We start from the raw sequence: 18,712 nt of genomic DNA on the forward strand, positions 1-18,712 counted from the left end.
ATCTTATATAATAAATAATATATATTACATATTATAAGAATAAATAATATATTATATATTATAATATAGTAATACATATATGATATATACTTTATAGTATATAGAATATAGTTTATGTTACACCATTACACAGTACATGTTATAATTGCATGTCAAATGTTACATGTTATATCAAATTTCAGCATTACATTGTAGAAAATAAGATATATTTATAAGAAATGTGCATCTAATTTTTCTTCCTCAAAACATAATGTTTTGTACTAAAGCAGTGTTTGCTTTTAAATTTAGTAAATTTACAAGTTAAATATAAGTTTCATTTGTTTATTATAGGACAATTCCTTTTTTTTATGTACCATTGCAAAGTTGAAAATTAAAAAAGAAATCCAGAGAGATAATAGCTAAGTTTAAATTAGGAAATAATTTATACCAATGAGTCAAAATCAACATGTAGAGTTAATGCAATTGTTAATGAGATAGCCCTTAGACAGCAAGCTTTCAATCTTCTTCTGCTGTACTCATTGATAGGAACATTTCCTAGAATAAAAATGAAAGATCAAAATATGATTGCATCTCTGAAAATTTTCCACACCTCCTGGGTGTGATTTATTAGTTTTAGGAACATTCTGCACAGAGGACAAGAAAGCATACAAGTATTTTATTGAGAAAATAAAAAATAAGTGGGGTGAGCAGAAGAAAACTTTAAAAAATCAGTTTTCTAATACAAATATATTTTCATAATTTATAGAAGTATACCTTTTTAATTTCTAGATTGCCATGATTTAATTTATTTCAAGCAGAGAAACCAAAAGAAGCCAGAATAAGAAAATCTCTTTAAAATTAATTAGTATAATATTTATTTATTTACTCACTTTACATACCAATTGAAGCCCTCCACCCTTGTGTATTACTGGACCCACCCTTACAAATCCCTCCTATTACACCTTCCCCTTCTCTGAGGAGAAGTAGAAGTTCACCTTGGATTCTATCATGCTCTAGGACTCATTCACAGCCCAACAAAACACATAATCTCCTTCTGAGGCCCAACCTGGCAGTCCAGCTAGGGGAAGAGGGTCCAATGGCAGGCAACAGTCAGAGACAGCCACCACTCCAATTGTTAGGGGACCCACATGAAGACCAAGCTGCACGTCTGCTCCAAGTGTGTATGGGTTCTAAGTCAAGCCTGTGAATGCTCTTTGGTTAGTGGCTCAGTATCTCTGAACTTCCATGGGCCCAGGATAGTTGATTCTATAGGTTTTCTTGTGCTGTCCTTGACCATCTTCTGTTTGCTCAATTCTATCCCCAACTCTTCTATAAGACTCTTTTTCCTCCATCTGCTCCTCAATGAAGCTCCTCAGGAGACAGTTATGCAAGTTGCTTGTCTGCAAGCATAGCAGAGTATCATTAATAGTGTCAGGGGTTGACACTCTTCCATGGAATGTTGTTTTAGTTAGGATTTTACAGCTGTGAGCAGATACCATGACCAACTTTTGTAAGGATAATATTTAATTGGGGCTGGCTTACAGGTTTCGAGGTTCAGTCCATTATCATCAAGGTGGGAGCATGGCAGCATCCAGGCAGGCATGGTACAGAAGGAACTAAGGGTTCTACATCTTCATCTGAAGGATGCAAGAATTCTGGTTCAGGCAATGAGGATGGGGGTCTTAAAGCCCACGCCCATAATGACACAAGTTTTCCAACAAGACTATACCTTACTCCAACAAGGCCACACATCCAAATAGTGTCATTTCCTGAACCAAGAATATTCAAACTACCACAGACGGGTCTCAAGTTGTGGCAGTCATTAGCTATTTCCTCAGTTTATGCTCCATCTTTATTCCTGAGCATCTTGTAAAAAGGACAAATTATATATATATATATATATATATATATATATATATATATATATATATATATATATAAAGTGGTCACACATATATGTCAATAAAATTATTAATTATAATATTTTCTAATTACAATTACTAATTGACTCCAGCTTATAGTTAGAACTGTGTAGGATATTCATACCCATGAGTTTTAAATTTTTGTTTGTTTGTTATTCTTGATGTTTTCTTGTTGTTTCTTCAGTTGTTTGTAAAGATATGTTTGCACTTTAGCCCAAGGGTCACTTCTCATTTATACAGCTCAGGCTGGCTATGAACTCCTGACAGCCTCTCAGTGTACATGTATTATAGCCATTTTCCACAATGTTGGCTGACATGAAAAGTTTTTTTTGTTGTTCTGCATGTAAGAAGATGTTGAGTGCAGTTATAAAATAACATTCTAAATGTAATGAGCTGCGTAAATTATTATTCTGGCCTGTTGCTAACTTAGTCATTTTTTTCCAGAAAAAAATAGTGGGACATTTCCAGGGTTTTCTTCAACTGGATACCCTGACCAGCTCTGCTGGCCTGATCACCAATCCTACAAGTGCTTTTCAGTGAGGCATAGCTTTGAGATAATCATAACACCAGTTTCTGCCAAGCTGCTTGTTCACTGAGGCAAAAATTACCCAGTAGACTCAGGTGCACTCAGTTTCTTTTCTCACGTGATGTGAAGTAAGAGTTGGGTTATTCAGCTCATTTCCCATGTTCTTTCTTGCTTCATCTTTACTATGTAAGACTTTTTGTTTATAGAATGGTAAGTAATGTGGTCAAAATAAAGCATTTTAACTGCCAAAACTCATGATTTACCTATTTTTGGTTATTTATTGTTGTTGTTTTATTTTATTTCCTGTTTGTTTTCTTTCTTAATGGAAGGTCTACACCAGAAAGGAAGCCTTGAAGGCAGGTTTGGATAAAACTGTAAGCCTCCAAAAAGATCTATCAGAGATGCATGAGTGGATGACACAAGCTGAAGAGGAATATTTAGAGAGAGATTTTGAATATAAAACTCCAGATGAATTGCAGACTGCTGTTGAAGAAATGAAGGTAAAATGAGCCAAAGCAAACAAAGAAAGGAAAAAAAAAATAGAAAGAAATGTAACATCTCTTAAATTGTGATTCTTCAAAATACCACATCTTATAGGAACATGAAGGTGGTATTTATAATAACTTTCAAAAGTAATCCCACTACATTTGTAAAATAAAGAGTGATCACTGGTGATGAAACAATTGATTTAGGGGAGATGCTATTTTACCAAAGTTTGATTTGTAAAGCATTTGTGAGGAAGTGCATTTGATAAGAAAGAAACACATCATGGAAGCACATTCCTGTCAAGGAAAATAATTCCAACTAAGATCCTGAGACAAACTGGGAGAGAAAATAATACTAAAAAGACCTGTGTACATAAAAGAGATTAAGCACAGGCTAAATGATGTGAGATTCATTTTGAGGCAGTGGGCAAATATCCACTAACACTAGATTTGTGTGGGTTAGGACAGGAATCTGCATTTAAAGAGTTTCACATAAAAGCCTGGGATGATTTTAAATTTGATAGTGAAGAGTCATGATGAGTCTAGCTGTAAAAACACTAACAGATCATACTTTCTTTGCCAATCAGAAACAAATAAGGCAAATCCTCATAAAACGATTGATTATGTATGTACATGTTTTTATTGGTAGTAGAACAACATGGATAGATGATGTTACACCATTCCATTTTAGTCAAATACAGTCATGATTTTTTTCCAAATTCTTTTCACCTGTGGTGTGTTGTCCTATAATTTTATAGTTTCCTGATGGCTTTTTTCTATCACCTGTAACAAAAGGCTATAAATATTACTTCATATCTCTGAGAAGATAAATGCCACATTTTCAGGGCTTTGTTTCTTATCGGATTCATTTGTTTGGCTCAGTCTTTTGCTCACTATCCCTCAACCTTTTACGTATTTTCATAAGTACTGCCGGCTAACTGATTGTAACACTGGAGCAACAAATATTTTTGTATTCATATACATGTCAACTACCCAGCCTGATCTTTTTTATTGTTTTATTTTCATAAATGGAGAGTAGTAGCATGCTTCAAATTTTAAAATTATAAAAAACAATCCTGAAATGAAGTGAGCAGTTCAATCAGTTTGTCCATTTTGATTGGCATGTTTAAATAATTGGTCTAGCCGCACAATTGGTGCAGTATGCTGGAAAATTGAAAGGGAATGGCTCAGGCAGCCTCTGGCAACAGAAGCTAAGGGAATTGGCAAGAAAATCCAATTTCTTGAGGTTCTGCTTGCCAGTTAAGGAATTTCTTGAGGTCAGTTCGCTATCTGCTGAACAATGATAGGGCTTGCTCCAGACTTCTAGCTGTGCTTATTTGAAGAGCTAATTCATTTGTATTGTTGCAAATACCAACAGACTTATTTTGTCATCTCTGTCATTAAGAGACAAAACAGAGATCTCCTTTCTGTTTATTTTTTTCTGACATTAAAATGACACTACTATTTGGTAACTGATTTTATTTTATTTTTTAAAAGTAAACAAAAAAATTTGCTTATCATAAAGGACCTAAAAGAAGTTTTAATGAGTAACCTCATGCTTTGAATCTGTTTTAGAAACCATTAATGATTATATTCTGAAACTTCATAAAAATATTAAATTTCATTTTAGCAGATGTTCTTTTATTAACATTTCACTGCTATACTTTTAATTCTGGAGTTTAGGATAACATGTATTTGTAATAAAAAAATATACAAGCATTTGCTTGTATAATGAATTATACAAATATATAATATACAAATATTTATAATACAAAATGTATTATACAATACATTTGCTTAATAACTAAAGCACTGGTATTGGTAGTTGAGATGGTATTAGGATTACCTGGAGCATTTGTATTAAAAACTTACTTGGAAGCTGGTGAGATGGCTTAGTGGGAAAAGTGATTGTTGACAAGCTGGAGGTTCCAACACTTGTACCTGATTGCTGGAAAGAGAGGATCATTTATTACAACTTGTCTTCTGACATCCAGATGGATGTACACATGAATGCAATGAATAATAAATGATTATATATATATATATATATATACATATATATATATATATATATATAATCACTGTGCCCAAGAGTCAGAATTTGGAATTCAATGAGCCTTTGGGATATGTCTGAAATAATACGTTTTGGAAACGTTTCCATGTAGTAGTAATTCCAGACTGGATAAAGCCAAGTATGTTTTGAGAACCATTCAGTCAAAATATTCTTGATGTTTTATACAAACAACTGAGCTTGTATAAAATTAGATGGTTAGAAAAGCCAAAATATACATTTTTATCAAGATCGTATTTAATAATGTAGGCTCCATTGTTCAAATTTACCTAAATTTACAAATTTTCTTATGTAGGTGATTGCATTTTCTGAAGAAACAGTAACCCTTCCTCCTCATCCTATATCGTGCCAACTTAAACTTTAACAAAGAAAAGACACAAGATTTGAACAATTCATTTAAATCCTCTGACTCTTTCTGAACTTCTAATAAAGAATAACAAAAACATGTTTGAAGTTCGATTCCAGTGATGCTAAAAGGCCATGGTTGTGAAATGGTTGTGAAAGTTTCTGATATTTATAAGAGTGCTACAGATGAAATGGAAACAAACCCTGAGCTCATAGAATGCTAAAAACTTTATAGGAACTGAATTTTTCAAATATTTAAACTAAAATCCATGGAAACAATTATTTTATATTTAAAGTGTCCCATATATATCATTACACTGCATACTTTATGGCATTCTGAAATTTATTCCAATTTATGCTTAAAATATAAATATATGAAACAGCATTTTATACCTCTCTTGTTCATGTCCGGCTCATATTCTGAACTGTTCATGCTATTTATATGAAGGCCCAAATTCCACTAGCCAGAATCTGTATTATTTGCCTCAATTCCATTTTAAAACTTTGTAACAGGCTGCAATTAATAGGAAAGTAATATTGTCCCAACTACCTTCCAACCAATTTTAGAAGATTGTGTGCATACAACCCTCAAATTCCATTAAATATGAAAGCAATACTTCTGAGGCATGTTTCCCAAAACTATCCCCTCTCTCTCTCTCTCTTGCTCTCACTCTCTCTCCCTCTCTCTCTTCCTCTCTATTGCTCTCTCTCTTGCTCTAAAATGTACTTTCACATTAGAGTTTAATTGCGAATGGTATCTAACAAAAAACTACATAGGCTATTTCTGGTTGTGAAGGTTATTTGTTTCATGAAACTCTTTATAATAAGCAAAATAAACACTGTAGAAAATTCTGGATAATTTTGAAAAAAAAAAGCAACTATAACATTGCTGTTAGATGATATTGAAGACCAACTTAAGGACTTTGCTTAGATAGATTTATTGCCAGAAAGTAACTCTCCAATAGAATCACTTATCTGCCTATAAGGAAGAAAAGGGTAAGACTAAAGTTATGATTAAAAAAGTGATATCAGACACCAATCATAACCAGGGCAAGGAACTTAGTAGTATTTGATATTTTGATATTTTGTGCTTTAAGATATTTTGTACATATAAAATATTTGCATATAAAATACTTACCTAAATATTACTGGGTCATATTTTTGAACTGAGCTTCCATGTTTTCAAATGGACTTGCTCACATTTTAAGTTTTATGATGCAATTTTTCTTCCACAGAAAAGCGAAAGCAATAGCTGTGTGACTGAGGACTTCATTTTTCCAGCCTTTCCTAAGTTATCAATTACTGAAGAATTGTCTTTCATCTGAATATACCAAATATAACCTTAAAATTTTTTGATATTAAATATCTTTTCATTTAAATAGTATCTCCACTAAATTCAATACTGATTCACTTGAATAATTAATAGTGATATTGATTAGAATCTTCTAAATATTTTCAAACATGGTATTAAAACGTGATTGCTTCTTAAATGTGTGATAGAACTTTCTGTAGATACATATACATATTTGAAATATACATGCCCATGGATAAATAACTTATCAAATTATTCTTATTATTGAGACAAAGTTTCATTTTCCCAAGGTGTTCTCAAAATTATTATATATCCAAGAATGGCCTTGAGATCTATTGACTCCTGTATCTATTGCCAAAATAGAGGGGAAACAAGTGGGTAGTAGAGTACCCTGCATGATCTATTATTATTAAAATTTATTATAGTTTTATAGTACATTTTCAAGTTTTTAATCATACATATCTGAAATGAAAGAATTGAAAGAAGCATTGGTTTTATGTTCATGAATTATCCTAACAGGAATTCAACCAGGAAGAAATAATTGCCAGATTAGGATAAATATTGGAAGTGATAACGCTGAGTTGCTCTTAAGAGATTATGATTTGCTTTTCAGAGAGCCAAAGAAGAGGCACTACAGAAAGAAAATAAAGTGAAACTCCTTACTGAGACTGTAAATAGTGTAATAGCCCAAGCTCCACCTACAGCACAAGAGGCCTTAAAAAAGGAACTTGAAACTCTGACCACCAACTACCAATGGCTATGCACCAGGCTGAATGGAAAATGCAAAACTTTGGAAGTTAGTTGTTTTACTTTTTTATTAGTTCTATGTCAAAATCATATTAATTAAGAGCCTAAGTTTTTATGTCAATCATTTAAGCTAGAATCCTTCATCCACACAATTACAATGTCTATAAATTGTGGCAATTTCTTAACTTTCATAAACCTGTTTTCAGTTTGTGAATGATCAAGATAGATTTTGTGTTATTAGAGAGATAGCAAAGGATTTATGAATGCTTTCTGTTCTTTCAGTGGGCCAGATTTCGGTTCATAAAAACTGATTTAGGGTATTCACAAGTGCTTGCAACTCCAGTTCCAGGGGATCTGGTGCCCTCTGCTGGCCGCAATGAGAACTTGCACATGTGTCATATAGGGGAACATTCATACGCACATTGGCATAAATACAAAAATATGTTTTTAAAAAGATATTTTTGTATGTATTTTATGATTTATAAGCTAACCATGTGACTTAAAATATATAGATAACAATTACATTTTACTGGCTTTATTAGGTTACAAAATGTATAAATACTAGTTTTGTATAAATTAAATTGTTTACATATTTGAACATACATAAATATATTTAATTATCTGACATGTCATAATTCTGTATAGAAATATATTTTATTATGATGGTTTATTAATAATCACTCTGCCCTCTATGCTTCTTTTTGGGACATATTGCCTAGCTAGCTCATTTTTTTGACATTTTCTATTTATTCATTTTCACAAATAGTGCTTTATTTAACTCACTTTGTTTATTATATAGACTGTTTGTGTGAATATAAAGAATTTAAGTACTGCTCACAATTATCGCTCTATTGAAAATAAGCAGTGACTTTTACTTTGAAAATACAAAGGGGAAAGAGGATATAAAGCTTTCAAAGGGGTATGATTTCCAAAATAGGACACAAATTGAACTTTAGTCTTCTACTCCCAGATACAATTATCTCTGTGAATATGCTCAATCAATAAAGGGTTCAGTTACACTATTATTGTTGAGGAATAATATTTTTGATAGAATTTTAACACTTTTTGAAATCTGGAGGCATATGGAAGGCATATGTAGTTCTGACTGGTAAGATATAGAGTAAAATATTTGGGGGGGTTGTTGGTTGATAATTTCAAGCATGCATATAACATGTTTTGAAGAAGTCTATGCCCATTCCCTCTTCTCCATTTCTTATATCTCCACCAGTATTACAAATTGATCCAAATTTCACTTCTACTTTTTTCTCTTCTTTTCTTTCTTTCTTCCTTCCTTCCTTCCTTCCTTCCTTCCTTCCTTCCTTCCTTCCTTTCTTTCTCTCTCACTGTTGTTCTTTCTTTCTTTTTTCCTTCCTTTCTTTATTTCTTTCTCTCTCTCTTTTGTTCATTCTTTCTTTCTCTCTCTCTTTTGTTCATTCTTTCTTTCTCTCTCTCTTTTGTTCTTTCTTTCTTTATTTATTCTTTCCTTTCTTTTCTTTCATTCTCTTTCATTTTCTTTTTTCTTTCTTTTCTTTTCTTACTTACTCCCTCTATCCCTCCCTCCTTTCTTTCATTCTTTCTTTCTTCCTTTCTTTCTCTCTTTCTTTCTTCCTTTACTTCTTTTTCTTTCTCTCTTTCTTTCCTTTGTTCTTTTTTTAGCCTATGGAGTCAACTCAGTGGAACATAAATAACCTCACAGGGATTTTAACTGTAAAACAATCTGACTTTCTTTTTTCAGTAGCATTAATTGCCAAGAACCTCCTCAAATAAGGTTGAGATTTCCTTATCACTAGACTTCTACAACAAATAAAGACTTAGATTGGTCTAAATTTATTCTATGGAACTTATGGATGATTCCTCAACTACCATGCAACAACCTTGATGTGTTCATAAGACAGTTTCCTTTTAGTCATTAACTGTCTCTGGAATCTTACAGTCTTTCTGCCCCATTTTCTACAGTGACACCTCAGTCTTGAAAGAAGTGGGAGTAATATAGATATGCCTTATGGAGAGATGAGCGTTCTGCAACTCTTATTGTCTAGACCTTGATCAGTTGAGGGTCTGTGTATTAATCACTATTTATTGTTTACTGCAAAAAATAAACTCAGATGTATATTGAGGGCTGCACTAATCTTTTGACAACAATTTTATAGTAATCCATTTTTTATCAGTAATTCATATTTATCAGGATAATCATATAGTAAATAATTTTGCATAATTACTGTACACTAAGTTGTTTAGCCAAAGGAGTTCCATGGCAATGAATATTTTTATAGTTATATAGAAAAATATGCCAAAAACAATAAAAAATAAGTAAGAATTTTGCTTTCAATTTATCTATGGTATATAAACCTCCCTATCTATATATAGCTTGTTGTTCCCCAATTAGTAAATTATTATTATATTTAGTAATTATTATTATATTATTAGTAAATATTATTATATTTATTACTTTACATAATATTCATTTAGAATTTCCAATGCTATTCTACTCACTTCTATGATTAGTTTTGTCATTACCCTTCTTTTCTGTGTTCAGTTCCTTACTGGCTCTCATACTGAGTGCAGTTGCAAGTTCTTTCACATTTTACATGATTGAAATGTCTTTTCGTTCTATTGAATAATAAGCAGCTGAGCATATAATTATGTAGACAGTCTTATTTTTTAATACTGAAAATATTATTCCCATGTCTTTTGAATTTTTAAGCTGTTAAGAAGTCTACTGTCAAACTGTAGCCACTTCATTCTTTTTTCTGGTGCCTTTTAATTTTCTTTTTGTGTGCTATGTTCTACAGTTTTTTTTTATTTTACATGGGTGTGTATTTATGTATATTTTTCTTTGTCATCTAGAAGGTTAATGAGAACTGATGAACTCATATATTATTTCTTTTTATAATGGTACTCTATTATCTTTATGAGTATTGTCTTTTCTCTGATCTAACACCCTTCTTAAGAGCATTTTCCATAATATCAGTGAATAGCTTCTCTGTTTTATAATCTGTTTCTTGATTTTTATAGGATCATTTCTGTATTATTTCCTCTGTATATCCAATTTAGAATAATTTCTGATATCAGTGATTAAGTTATTAAATCTTTATCTGTTTGTGCCTTAAATCTGATCGTATTTATGGATATTTATAATTGCATGTATGTGTGTTTGTGTTTTTCAATGAATATATGTCTCATTTTCGAGAGGTTTATATTCTATAAATCTATTTATTATAATTTTCTGTTCTGTATAATAGCTCCTAATTAAGACAATTGAAACATTTGCCATCTGACTGATTAAGTCTCACCTCACTGGTTATAAGAATCTGATAATTTTGGTTTCCAAATAAATAAACCGACCATGCCAACCATAGCTGTCTAGTTTAGGGCTTTATTGTAGTGATATTTTTATACTTATTTGTAGGTTCAAATCCTTTTTGCTCCAAATCTTCTTATTGGTTCTTAGCTTTAGAAGATTATAAATTTTTGGCTAATATCCACTTACTAGTGAGTACATACCATGCATGTACTTTTGGGTCTGTATTACCTACTCAGGATGATCTTTTGTTTTTCCATCCATTTGCCTGCAAATCTCAGGATGTCTTCTTTCTTAAGAGTTGAGTAGTATTCCACTGTGTAAATGTGCCACATCTTCTGTACCCATTCCTCTGTTGAAGGACATCTGGGTTGTTTTCAGCTTTCTGTTTTCTATCACAAATAAGGCTGCTATGAACATAGTGGAACACATGCCCATCTAGCATGGTGAGGCATCTTTTGGTTATATGCCCAAGAGTGGTATAGCTGGGTCTTCAGGTAGATCTATTTCCAATTTTCTGAGGAACTTCCAGATCGATTTCCTGAGTGGTTCCTGTTTGCAATCCAACCAGCAATGGAGGAGTGTTCTTCTTTCTCCATTTCCTTGACAACATATGCTGTCACCTCCTTTTTTGATCTTAGCCATTCAGATTTGTGTAAGGAGGAATCTCAGGGTCATTTTGATTTGCATTTCCCTGATCACTAAGGACTTTGAACATTTCTTTAAGTGTTTCTCAGCCATTTAAACCTCAATACCATAATTTATACATTCAAAATTTTAAATAATTTAGTATTTGTAATTCATCATTATTTATTATAGTAAGAATAAGAAATTTTGTATTGAAAAACACCTCCTGTCTCATAGGCTCTGAGTGCCAGTATTTCAATGTTAGTGCAAGAAGAAGAGACTCCCTTCATATTCATATTGTTTGGTTAAATGGTCATAAATATCTCTCTAATGCCAAGATATAGTTGTGATAGTTATTCTGTTGTCACTTGATAAATTATGCTGACTGATCTGTCTTGTTCACCATAGATTCTATGTGCTTTATTAGAAACATCGATTGCCTTTATTCATATACATTTTCAATCCTCTAAACTGAAAGTATATTCAGGTATTCATGGTGCCTTGAAATATATTAACACAATTTCTGTATGATTCTCATACCTTTACACCACATTCCCTAGAAAGTTACATTTCTTTGCCTGTTTTGTTAATGATCCCCAGACATTACTTATTAATCTTGTTTAATTTATTTGCTCTGGGGAATTAAGTCTTCATTCCCTTCATGAGTTCTCAAATTCCAACAAGTTGCCCACGTTTCTTTGGAACTGGAAAAGAAAACCTCTTGCTCTTTCTGAATATATCCACTTATTAAACAGGTTGTGTTCTTTTTAAAAAATTATTATTTATTCTTTTCTCATACAACATATTCTTTTAACAGCCTCAGTTCCCTCTTCTTCTCCCCTTCTCCCACCACCTTCCATCTCCTTCCATGCACTCCTCTTTTGTTCCCTTTCAGAAAAAAAGCAGGCATTCCTGTGATATCAACTAAACATAGCATAACAAGATGCAATAAGACTAGGCAGAAACCATTCTATCAAGGCTGGACAAGATAACCTAGTATGTGTAAAAGGGTCCCAAGAACAATCAAAAGAGTCAGAGATATCCCCACTCCCACTGTTAGGAGTCCCACAAGAACACCAAGCAACACACCTATAATGTATGCAGGGCCAAACACAGACCTATCCAGATTCCCTAATACTCAAGTCAGTCTCTGTGAGCCCTTATGAACCCTTCCTAGATGGGTTTGTGGTCCATTTTGTTATAATGTGCTTGAACCCACTGCCTCCTACAATCCTTCTTCTCCATCTTCTGCAGTATTTCCCAAGCTCTGCCTAATCTTTGACTATGGGTCTCTACATCTGTTTCATCAGTTGCTACTTGAAGCCTCTCTGATGACAATTGGGCTACATACCAATCAAACTATGTGTGTTGCAAATTATCATTAGGAATCATTTCATTGACACTTTTTTGTTGTTAAGTCATGTTTCATTCTACTCTAGATCTCTAGGCTATCTAATATCTGATTTCTGGCCTTGTAATAAGTGCCAGGTGTGGGCTACCTCTTGTGATATGGGCCTCAAGTTAGACCAGCCATCAATTGGCCACTCCCACAATCTCTGAGCCACCATTGCCACAGGACCTCTTGCAGGCAGCATAGTTTGTCTGTTAATGGTTTTTATGGCTGTGTTGTTGTCTCAGTATCACCTATGGATGTCTTGCCCGTTTAAAGAAGATAGTTGGTTAATGCTCAAAATTCTCCATTTTTGGAGTCCTCTCTAGGTCACCCTCATGGGCTCCAGAAATTTCCCACTGCACTAAGTTTCCATATCACACCTTCTATGTGAGTTCCAATACAAGTTTCCTCTCATTTTAGAGGGTTAAGAGATTCCCATAGTTGGAATGGATTTACTAAATATGCAGATACTATGTGCTCAATTTTAGCATTGTAAAAACAACAAAAGGTAAAGAAAATGAATATGCAGATAAGGGAATGGTTTCTCACTCATGTTCTTTAAGTGAGAAACAAATTTCTGAGTAGAACTGTCTTCTTTATAGTCAAATAGTCTCTTGATGAGACTTCCATGGCTTGTGAAAGTTGTGTCTTTACTATATAAAACATTATAATTTAACATTTTTATTTCTTAAGTATGAAAACTAGTTAACAAACTAAAATAGTACAGGCAATATACATAGCCAAACCAAACACACATTTTAAAATTGTTTATTTTTTCTATTACCTCAGTTGCCCTAGTATCTTTTTATCATAATATATGAATTTAAGCATTTGTTACAACTTATGGTTTATTCTTCTTTATTGCTTTTACTTTTTTTTTTTTTACAATGCAGCCACTGGCCCTCTCCTGGTCCCCCTCTTACAGTCCCTCATTTTATTCCTCCTCCTCCTGTTTCCAAGAAGATGTCCCCAACTCCTAGGCTCTCAAGTTTCTAAAGGACTAAATGTAGCTTCTCTCACTGAGGTCAGATCAGGCAGTCCTCTGCTATATATGTGTTGGGGACCTTGGACCAGCTAGTGTATGCTGCCTTGTTAGTGGCTCAGTTTCTGGGAGATCTCAGGAGCTCAGGTTAGTTGAGAGTGTTGGCCTTCTTATTGGGTTGCCCTCTTCCTCAGCTTTTTCCAGCCTTTCCCTAATTTACTCACAGGGATCCCTGACTTTAGTCCAATGGTTGGGTGTGTCTGCTTCTGTCTCAGTGAGCTGCTTGTATGGGGTCGAGGGGGCAGGGTAGCAGGGAGACAGGAGAGAAGCCATGAGGGCTAGCATAATGAATGTGAATATGAAAACTCTGGGGTGGCTCTAGAATATACCGGAGACCTGGGAGGTGAAAAAGACTCTCAGGACTCAAAGGGATGGAACTTAGATGAAATGTCCAACAGTAGAGAGAGGGAACTCATAGAGTCCACCTCCAATAGAAAGACAGGGCATCAAGGTTTTCAACCTGAAATTTTAATCAGACTAAAACAGTATGAGGGTGGTCACCAGTTCCATGTACTATTTGAAGAGTTTGCTTTTTCATCTGTTTTGTACTTAAAAGCCTCTTTAAATTCTTTGATTTCAATGCACTTTTGTGTTCCAAACTGTTAAACTTAACATTTGCTCTAAATAAATTTTCATTCCAATTTAGAATTCAAGAGTTTATTTTATTTTGAAAAATTTACCTCTAAACTGCTACATTGAGCCTATGTTGCTGTGTTGTTCAACATGCATTTAGGAAAGAAGAAACTACCCATCCTGAGAGTTAAATCATCATGATACTTCATTGACTCAATTTGCACCAAAGTTGATATGACTTATTACCACTGGCATCCACTTTACTTTAAATCTCTAATGTATTCTGGGATTTAAGGAGATACTTATATTTCTCTATTGGGATGTTTTCCCAGAAGGAAAAGATATAGATCAGCAGGAGATTGAAATGATTTAAGGTTTATATAATCATTTTATAGAAAAATACTTAATTTTCTATTTGGAATATATTACACAAAATTAATAAATTATAGTAAATTGGTAGGATTACAGGTGGTTTAAAATGATGTGTTAAACAGACAGCTATAGAACACCCTTCATTATTTTTAAAGACTATAAATAATGGGAGAAATATCAGGGATTTGATAATCATTTAGTGTCCCTTAAAATAAATGTTTTCTGTAGCCTTAGTATTGATGATGCTCACAGGATGATGTACTATGAGATTGCATCATTGGTTTTACTATACTTATTGGATTTAACTCTAATATATAATTTCTCATATAATGTGGATAACTGTTATAGTAATGTAATTAAAAGTCTTAATATCGCTATTAGCAAAATAATGCTAGATAGTAGCTATGAAGCAACCAGAAGAATACCTGTTAGATTCTCCATATTCTATGCCATATGCTTGTGGTATCTTGAGGAGTAGAGTCTCCCCATCAAGCTGTGAAAGGTAACCAAGAGCGATGGCAGTAGTCTGTAGTACTTGAGGTACTCTATGGGAAACTTTTGGCCAACAACTCAAGCTAAGTTGTTTACTTGAAAACATGTGATTTTGACATAGGGTATTATCTCCACCATCATATCGCATGTGTTTATATTAGGAAATTTTTTTGGCATTAGGTTTCCATATTTTTTAAGAAAATAAATGTTATACACTCTTAAAATGGTTAAAGTTGTTAATGGTAAACACTTTCACTAGTATAAATACTAAAAAGCAGTGCTATAGAGATAATAAGTATGCAATTCTCACATCAATGAGAATAAGTAGTCCTTCCAATATCATATTCCTAGTAATACATATAATGTTTGTTGATTATTTCTTCATTTGTGCTAGCTGAAATGTCATGTAACTTCTATCACTTTAATCCTAACTCATTCCCTTGGCTCTTAAAGAGTAACAATATCTATGTGTGTGCAGTTTTATATAAAATTTATTTTACTGTTTAGTTTTTATTTGTGTGTGCCACATACATGCATGTGCCTCTGAAGACTGAAAGATAAAATTGGTCTTCTGGAACTGGATTTATAGGTTGTTATGAGTCACACAATATGGCTGCTGGGCACAGAACCCAGGTCCTACTTAAGAACAGTATGTGCTCTTAACACAGTGCTATCTTTCCAGAACCACCTTTCTTTCTTTCTTTCTTTCTTTCTTTCTTTCTTTCTTTCTTTCTTTCTTTCTTTTCCTTTTTCTGTTTTTTATATTATGGCTATGATATGGTTTATTTTCATGTGTCCACTTGGTTATTTGTTCATCTATAGACTTGTTAAGAATATTGACTATTATTATATAAATATTAGCAAATGTTATATATTAAATAAACAAAACCATTTTCATATTAATTTGGGGGATCTTTTGGTAAATGATAAAATATTGTTTAAATGTCAACAAATATGTGCATTCATTTTCATATTGTCAGTTTTCTGTAATTGTTTATTCTGTGTACCTCTTCTTCTAGAATTTTAGGAATCTGAATGTTTTCTTTAAGAAACAAAATTTAAAAGTTTTACATTATATAACAAAACCACCTAGAAGGAACCATGCATTTGATATAGTATTTGTGTTTGTGGTAATCTGGCCCAAGGACATAATAAAAATATGAGAAATACACACACACACACACACACACACACACACACACACATATATATATATATATATATATATATATATATATATATATATATATTTGAAGTTATTTTATAAAATATCTTTTCCATTAATACATAAATTCTAAATATGTTTAATACTGAGAGACAAATAGTTAAATACATATTCTAATTTTAAATATAAAACTATTGATTTTGGTGAATTTTTAAGTAACAAAACAGTGTACTTGGTACTTGTTGATGTTTGAGGAACTTGGGCATATGCATGAATCCTATGATACATTTTGATGCATCTATTTTTAATACTGTAGTGTTAGTGAATGTCTAATTTTAAAAGGCAAATGCTAGATCTTGAATTTATTCATGTAATAAACTGTTTCCTTAATGACTTATAATTACTAAGGTATTAGATGTACAAAGTACCTAGTTGCATTTTAAATCATCTATTGCAAAGTAAAGGGGAAATGCAGAAAATTAAATCTTCCATTTTTAGAAGTTTTAAAATTATAATATGGAGGGGCTATATTTACTTTTATAAGGAAATATTTATTCTGCAATATCCATTTCTTTCTCAGGAAGTTTGGGCATGTTGGCATGAGTTATTGTCATATTTAGAGAAAGCAAACAAGTGGCTCAATGAAGTAGAATTAAAACTTAAAACCATGGAAAATGTTCCTGCAGGAGCTGAGGAAATCACTGAGGTGCTAGAAGTAAGTTGTCAACTCCTCTAAATGGTGTACTGTATGCAACATTGAAATGGTTTAGCGCCAATGAGAATATAATATATTGGAACACCAAAAAGAGTGTGTATCTACTAGGTATTCTTCACTTCTGACATTTTGGACAAATCCTTTGTTCCTTCTAGGATACTTTAAGCTCTCAAGGACTTAAAGGGGAATGCCTTATCTTCTCATCTTGGAGGTTTTTTCCTTTTATTATCTTTCCAATTTCTATGTACTTTCTCAAATCTACTTCAAACTTCTAGAGATGGTTTAATATAAAATCTTTTGAGTACAGATGAATAGTTTGCTAAAGTTTTTCCAGTTTTAAAGCTATATATTTATTGAACTAGAGCATATAAAATGAGTATTTTAAGACCTTAATATATATTATAAATACAAATGTACCTTTCAAATACTCATATAACTATATAAATTTTATTATGATTTTGAATACACAAGTTATAAATTATATTATCAGCATACCACATTTTAAGTACTACTTTGAAATAGAAGTGGCATGTTCATGTTGTTTGTGTGTCTCTCCCATGCTAAAGAAAAGTAATCCCACCAAACATGAAAATGAAAGGGGTATTATTAGAATAGAAAAACGTAGAACTCGTTATATATGGGATGGAGATGATGTAAATATGATCAAAATGCATTAAACATATGTAGAAAATACTATAGTCATACCATTGTTTGTATATTATTCATTTGAATAAAATATAGTCCATTCAGAGGAGACTGATGCATCAAAGGAAAATGTTAAGGAAATAATAGGAAGTCCTTATCATTACTACTTAACTTCCTATTGACTATTACATGTAAATTTATTGTTTGGTGAGGTTGATGATGCTTGTTCTTATGGAATTTTAAATAGTAAAAAGATATACTTGTATTTGAGAAAAATAAGAATGCTATAACACTTCTAACTTCCCTTGCTTTTATAGTTTTCATAAGTTCTTAATTTTTATTTATTGGTTTTACATGTATTTTTATATTACATTTTATCATATTCTTTCCACTAATCCAACTCTTTCATGATCTTCTGTGAGAGAAAACATCAGTTTCCCTTTAACATGTTGGCCCATTTTTTAATTAACAGGTTATGCACTTTATTAGAAGATAAAAAATACTCTGAAAAAATAAAACTAAAATATTTGCAACTTATAAGGAATTCTATATGTTATAAGAAATATCAATACTAAATTTTATATTTAAGTTATTATGACTTTTGCTTATAAATATTAGATGTCAAAAGCATATTTTTTAAAATGTAACTGGGAAATAACTGTACTGTCATTTATTAAAATTTTAAGAGCAAAATATATTGAAGTTTTCAGTTTTTGAAAAGTAATAGACATATAAGAAAGACACAAAAACATCTCTTGGAACAGTTTCATGTTTTTGGAAACAACTCATTAAAAGAATTGTTGAAGCCTATATCTACCTCTTAAATAGCTGTGAAACCTTGTGAAATGATATGGAATTACTTATTACCTAAAATGCCTAAAATTGATGTCGTCATTATTTTTCTTTGTACAATCTATCTGCAAATATCTGAATGTTTTTCCGTTAAGGATTATAAGGCTGTGAATTATAGAAAGATAGGAATGGCTTAACTGTACAACCA

The 18,712-nt window shown here is 32.3% G+C and overlaps 1 protein-coding gene across 1 annotated transcript in view; it reads left to right on the forward strand.

Annotated features, from left to right (window-relative positions):
• Dmd (dystrophin) overlaps window positions 1-18,712 on the forward strand; it is a 1,571,027-nt gene that overhangs the window by 343,397 nt on the left and 1,208,918 nt on the right. The window contains exons 21-23 of the mRNA XM_076918257.1: window positions 2,757-2,927; window positions 7,254-7,436; window positions 16,933-17,067. Coding sequence (XP_076774372.1) covers window positions 2,757-2,927; window positions 7,254-7,436; window positions 16,933-17,067 — 489 coding nt within the window. The remainder of the gene's footprint in view (window positions 1-2,756; window positions 2,928-7,253; window positions 7,437-16,932; window positions 17,068-18,712) is intronic.

The sequence above is a fragment of the Arvicanthis niloticus genome, chromosome X, assembly GCF_011762505.2.
Source record: "Arvicanthis niloticus isolate mArvNil1 chromosome X, mArvNil1.pat.X, whole genome shotgun sequence".
NCBI lineage: Eukaryota > Metazoa > Chordata > Mammalia > Rodentia > Muridae > Arvicanthis > Arvicanthis niloticus.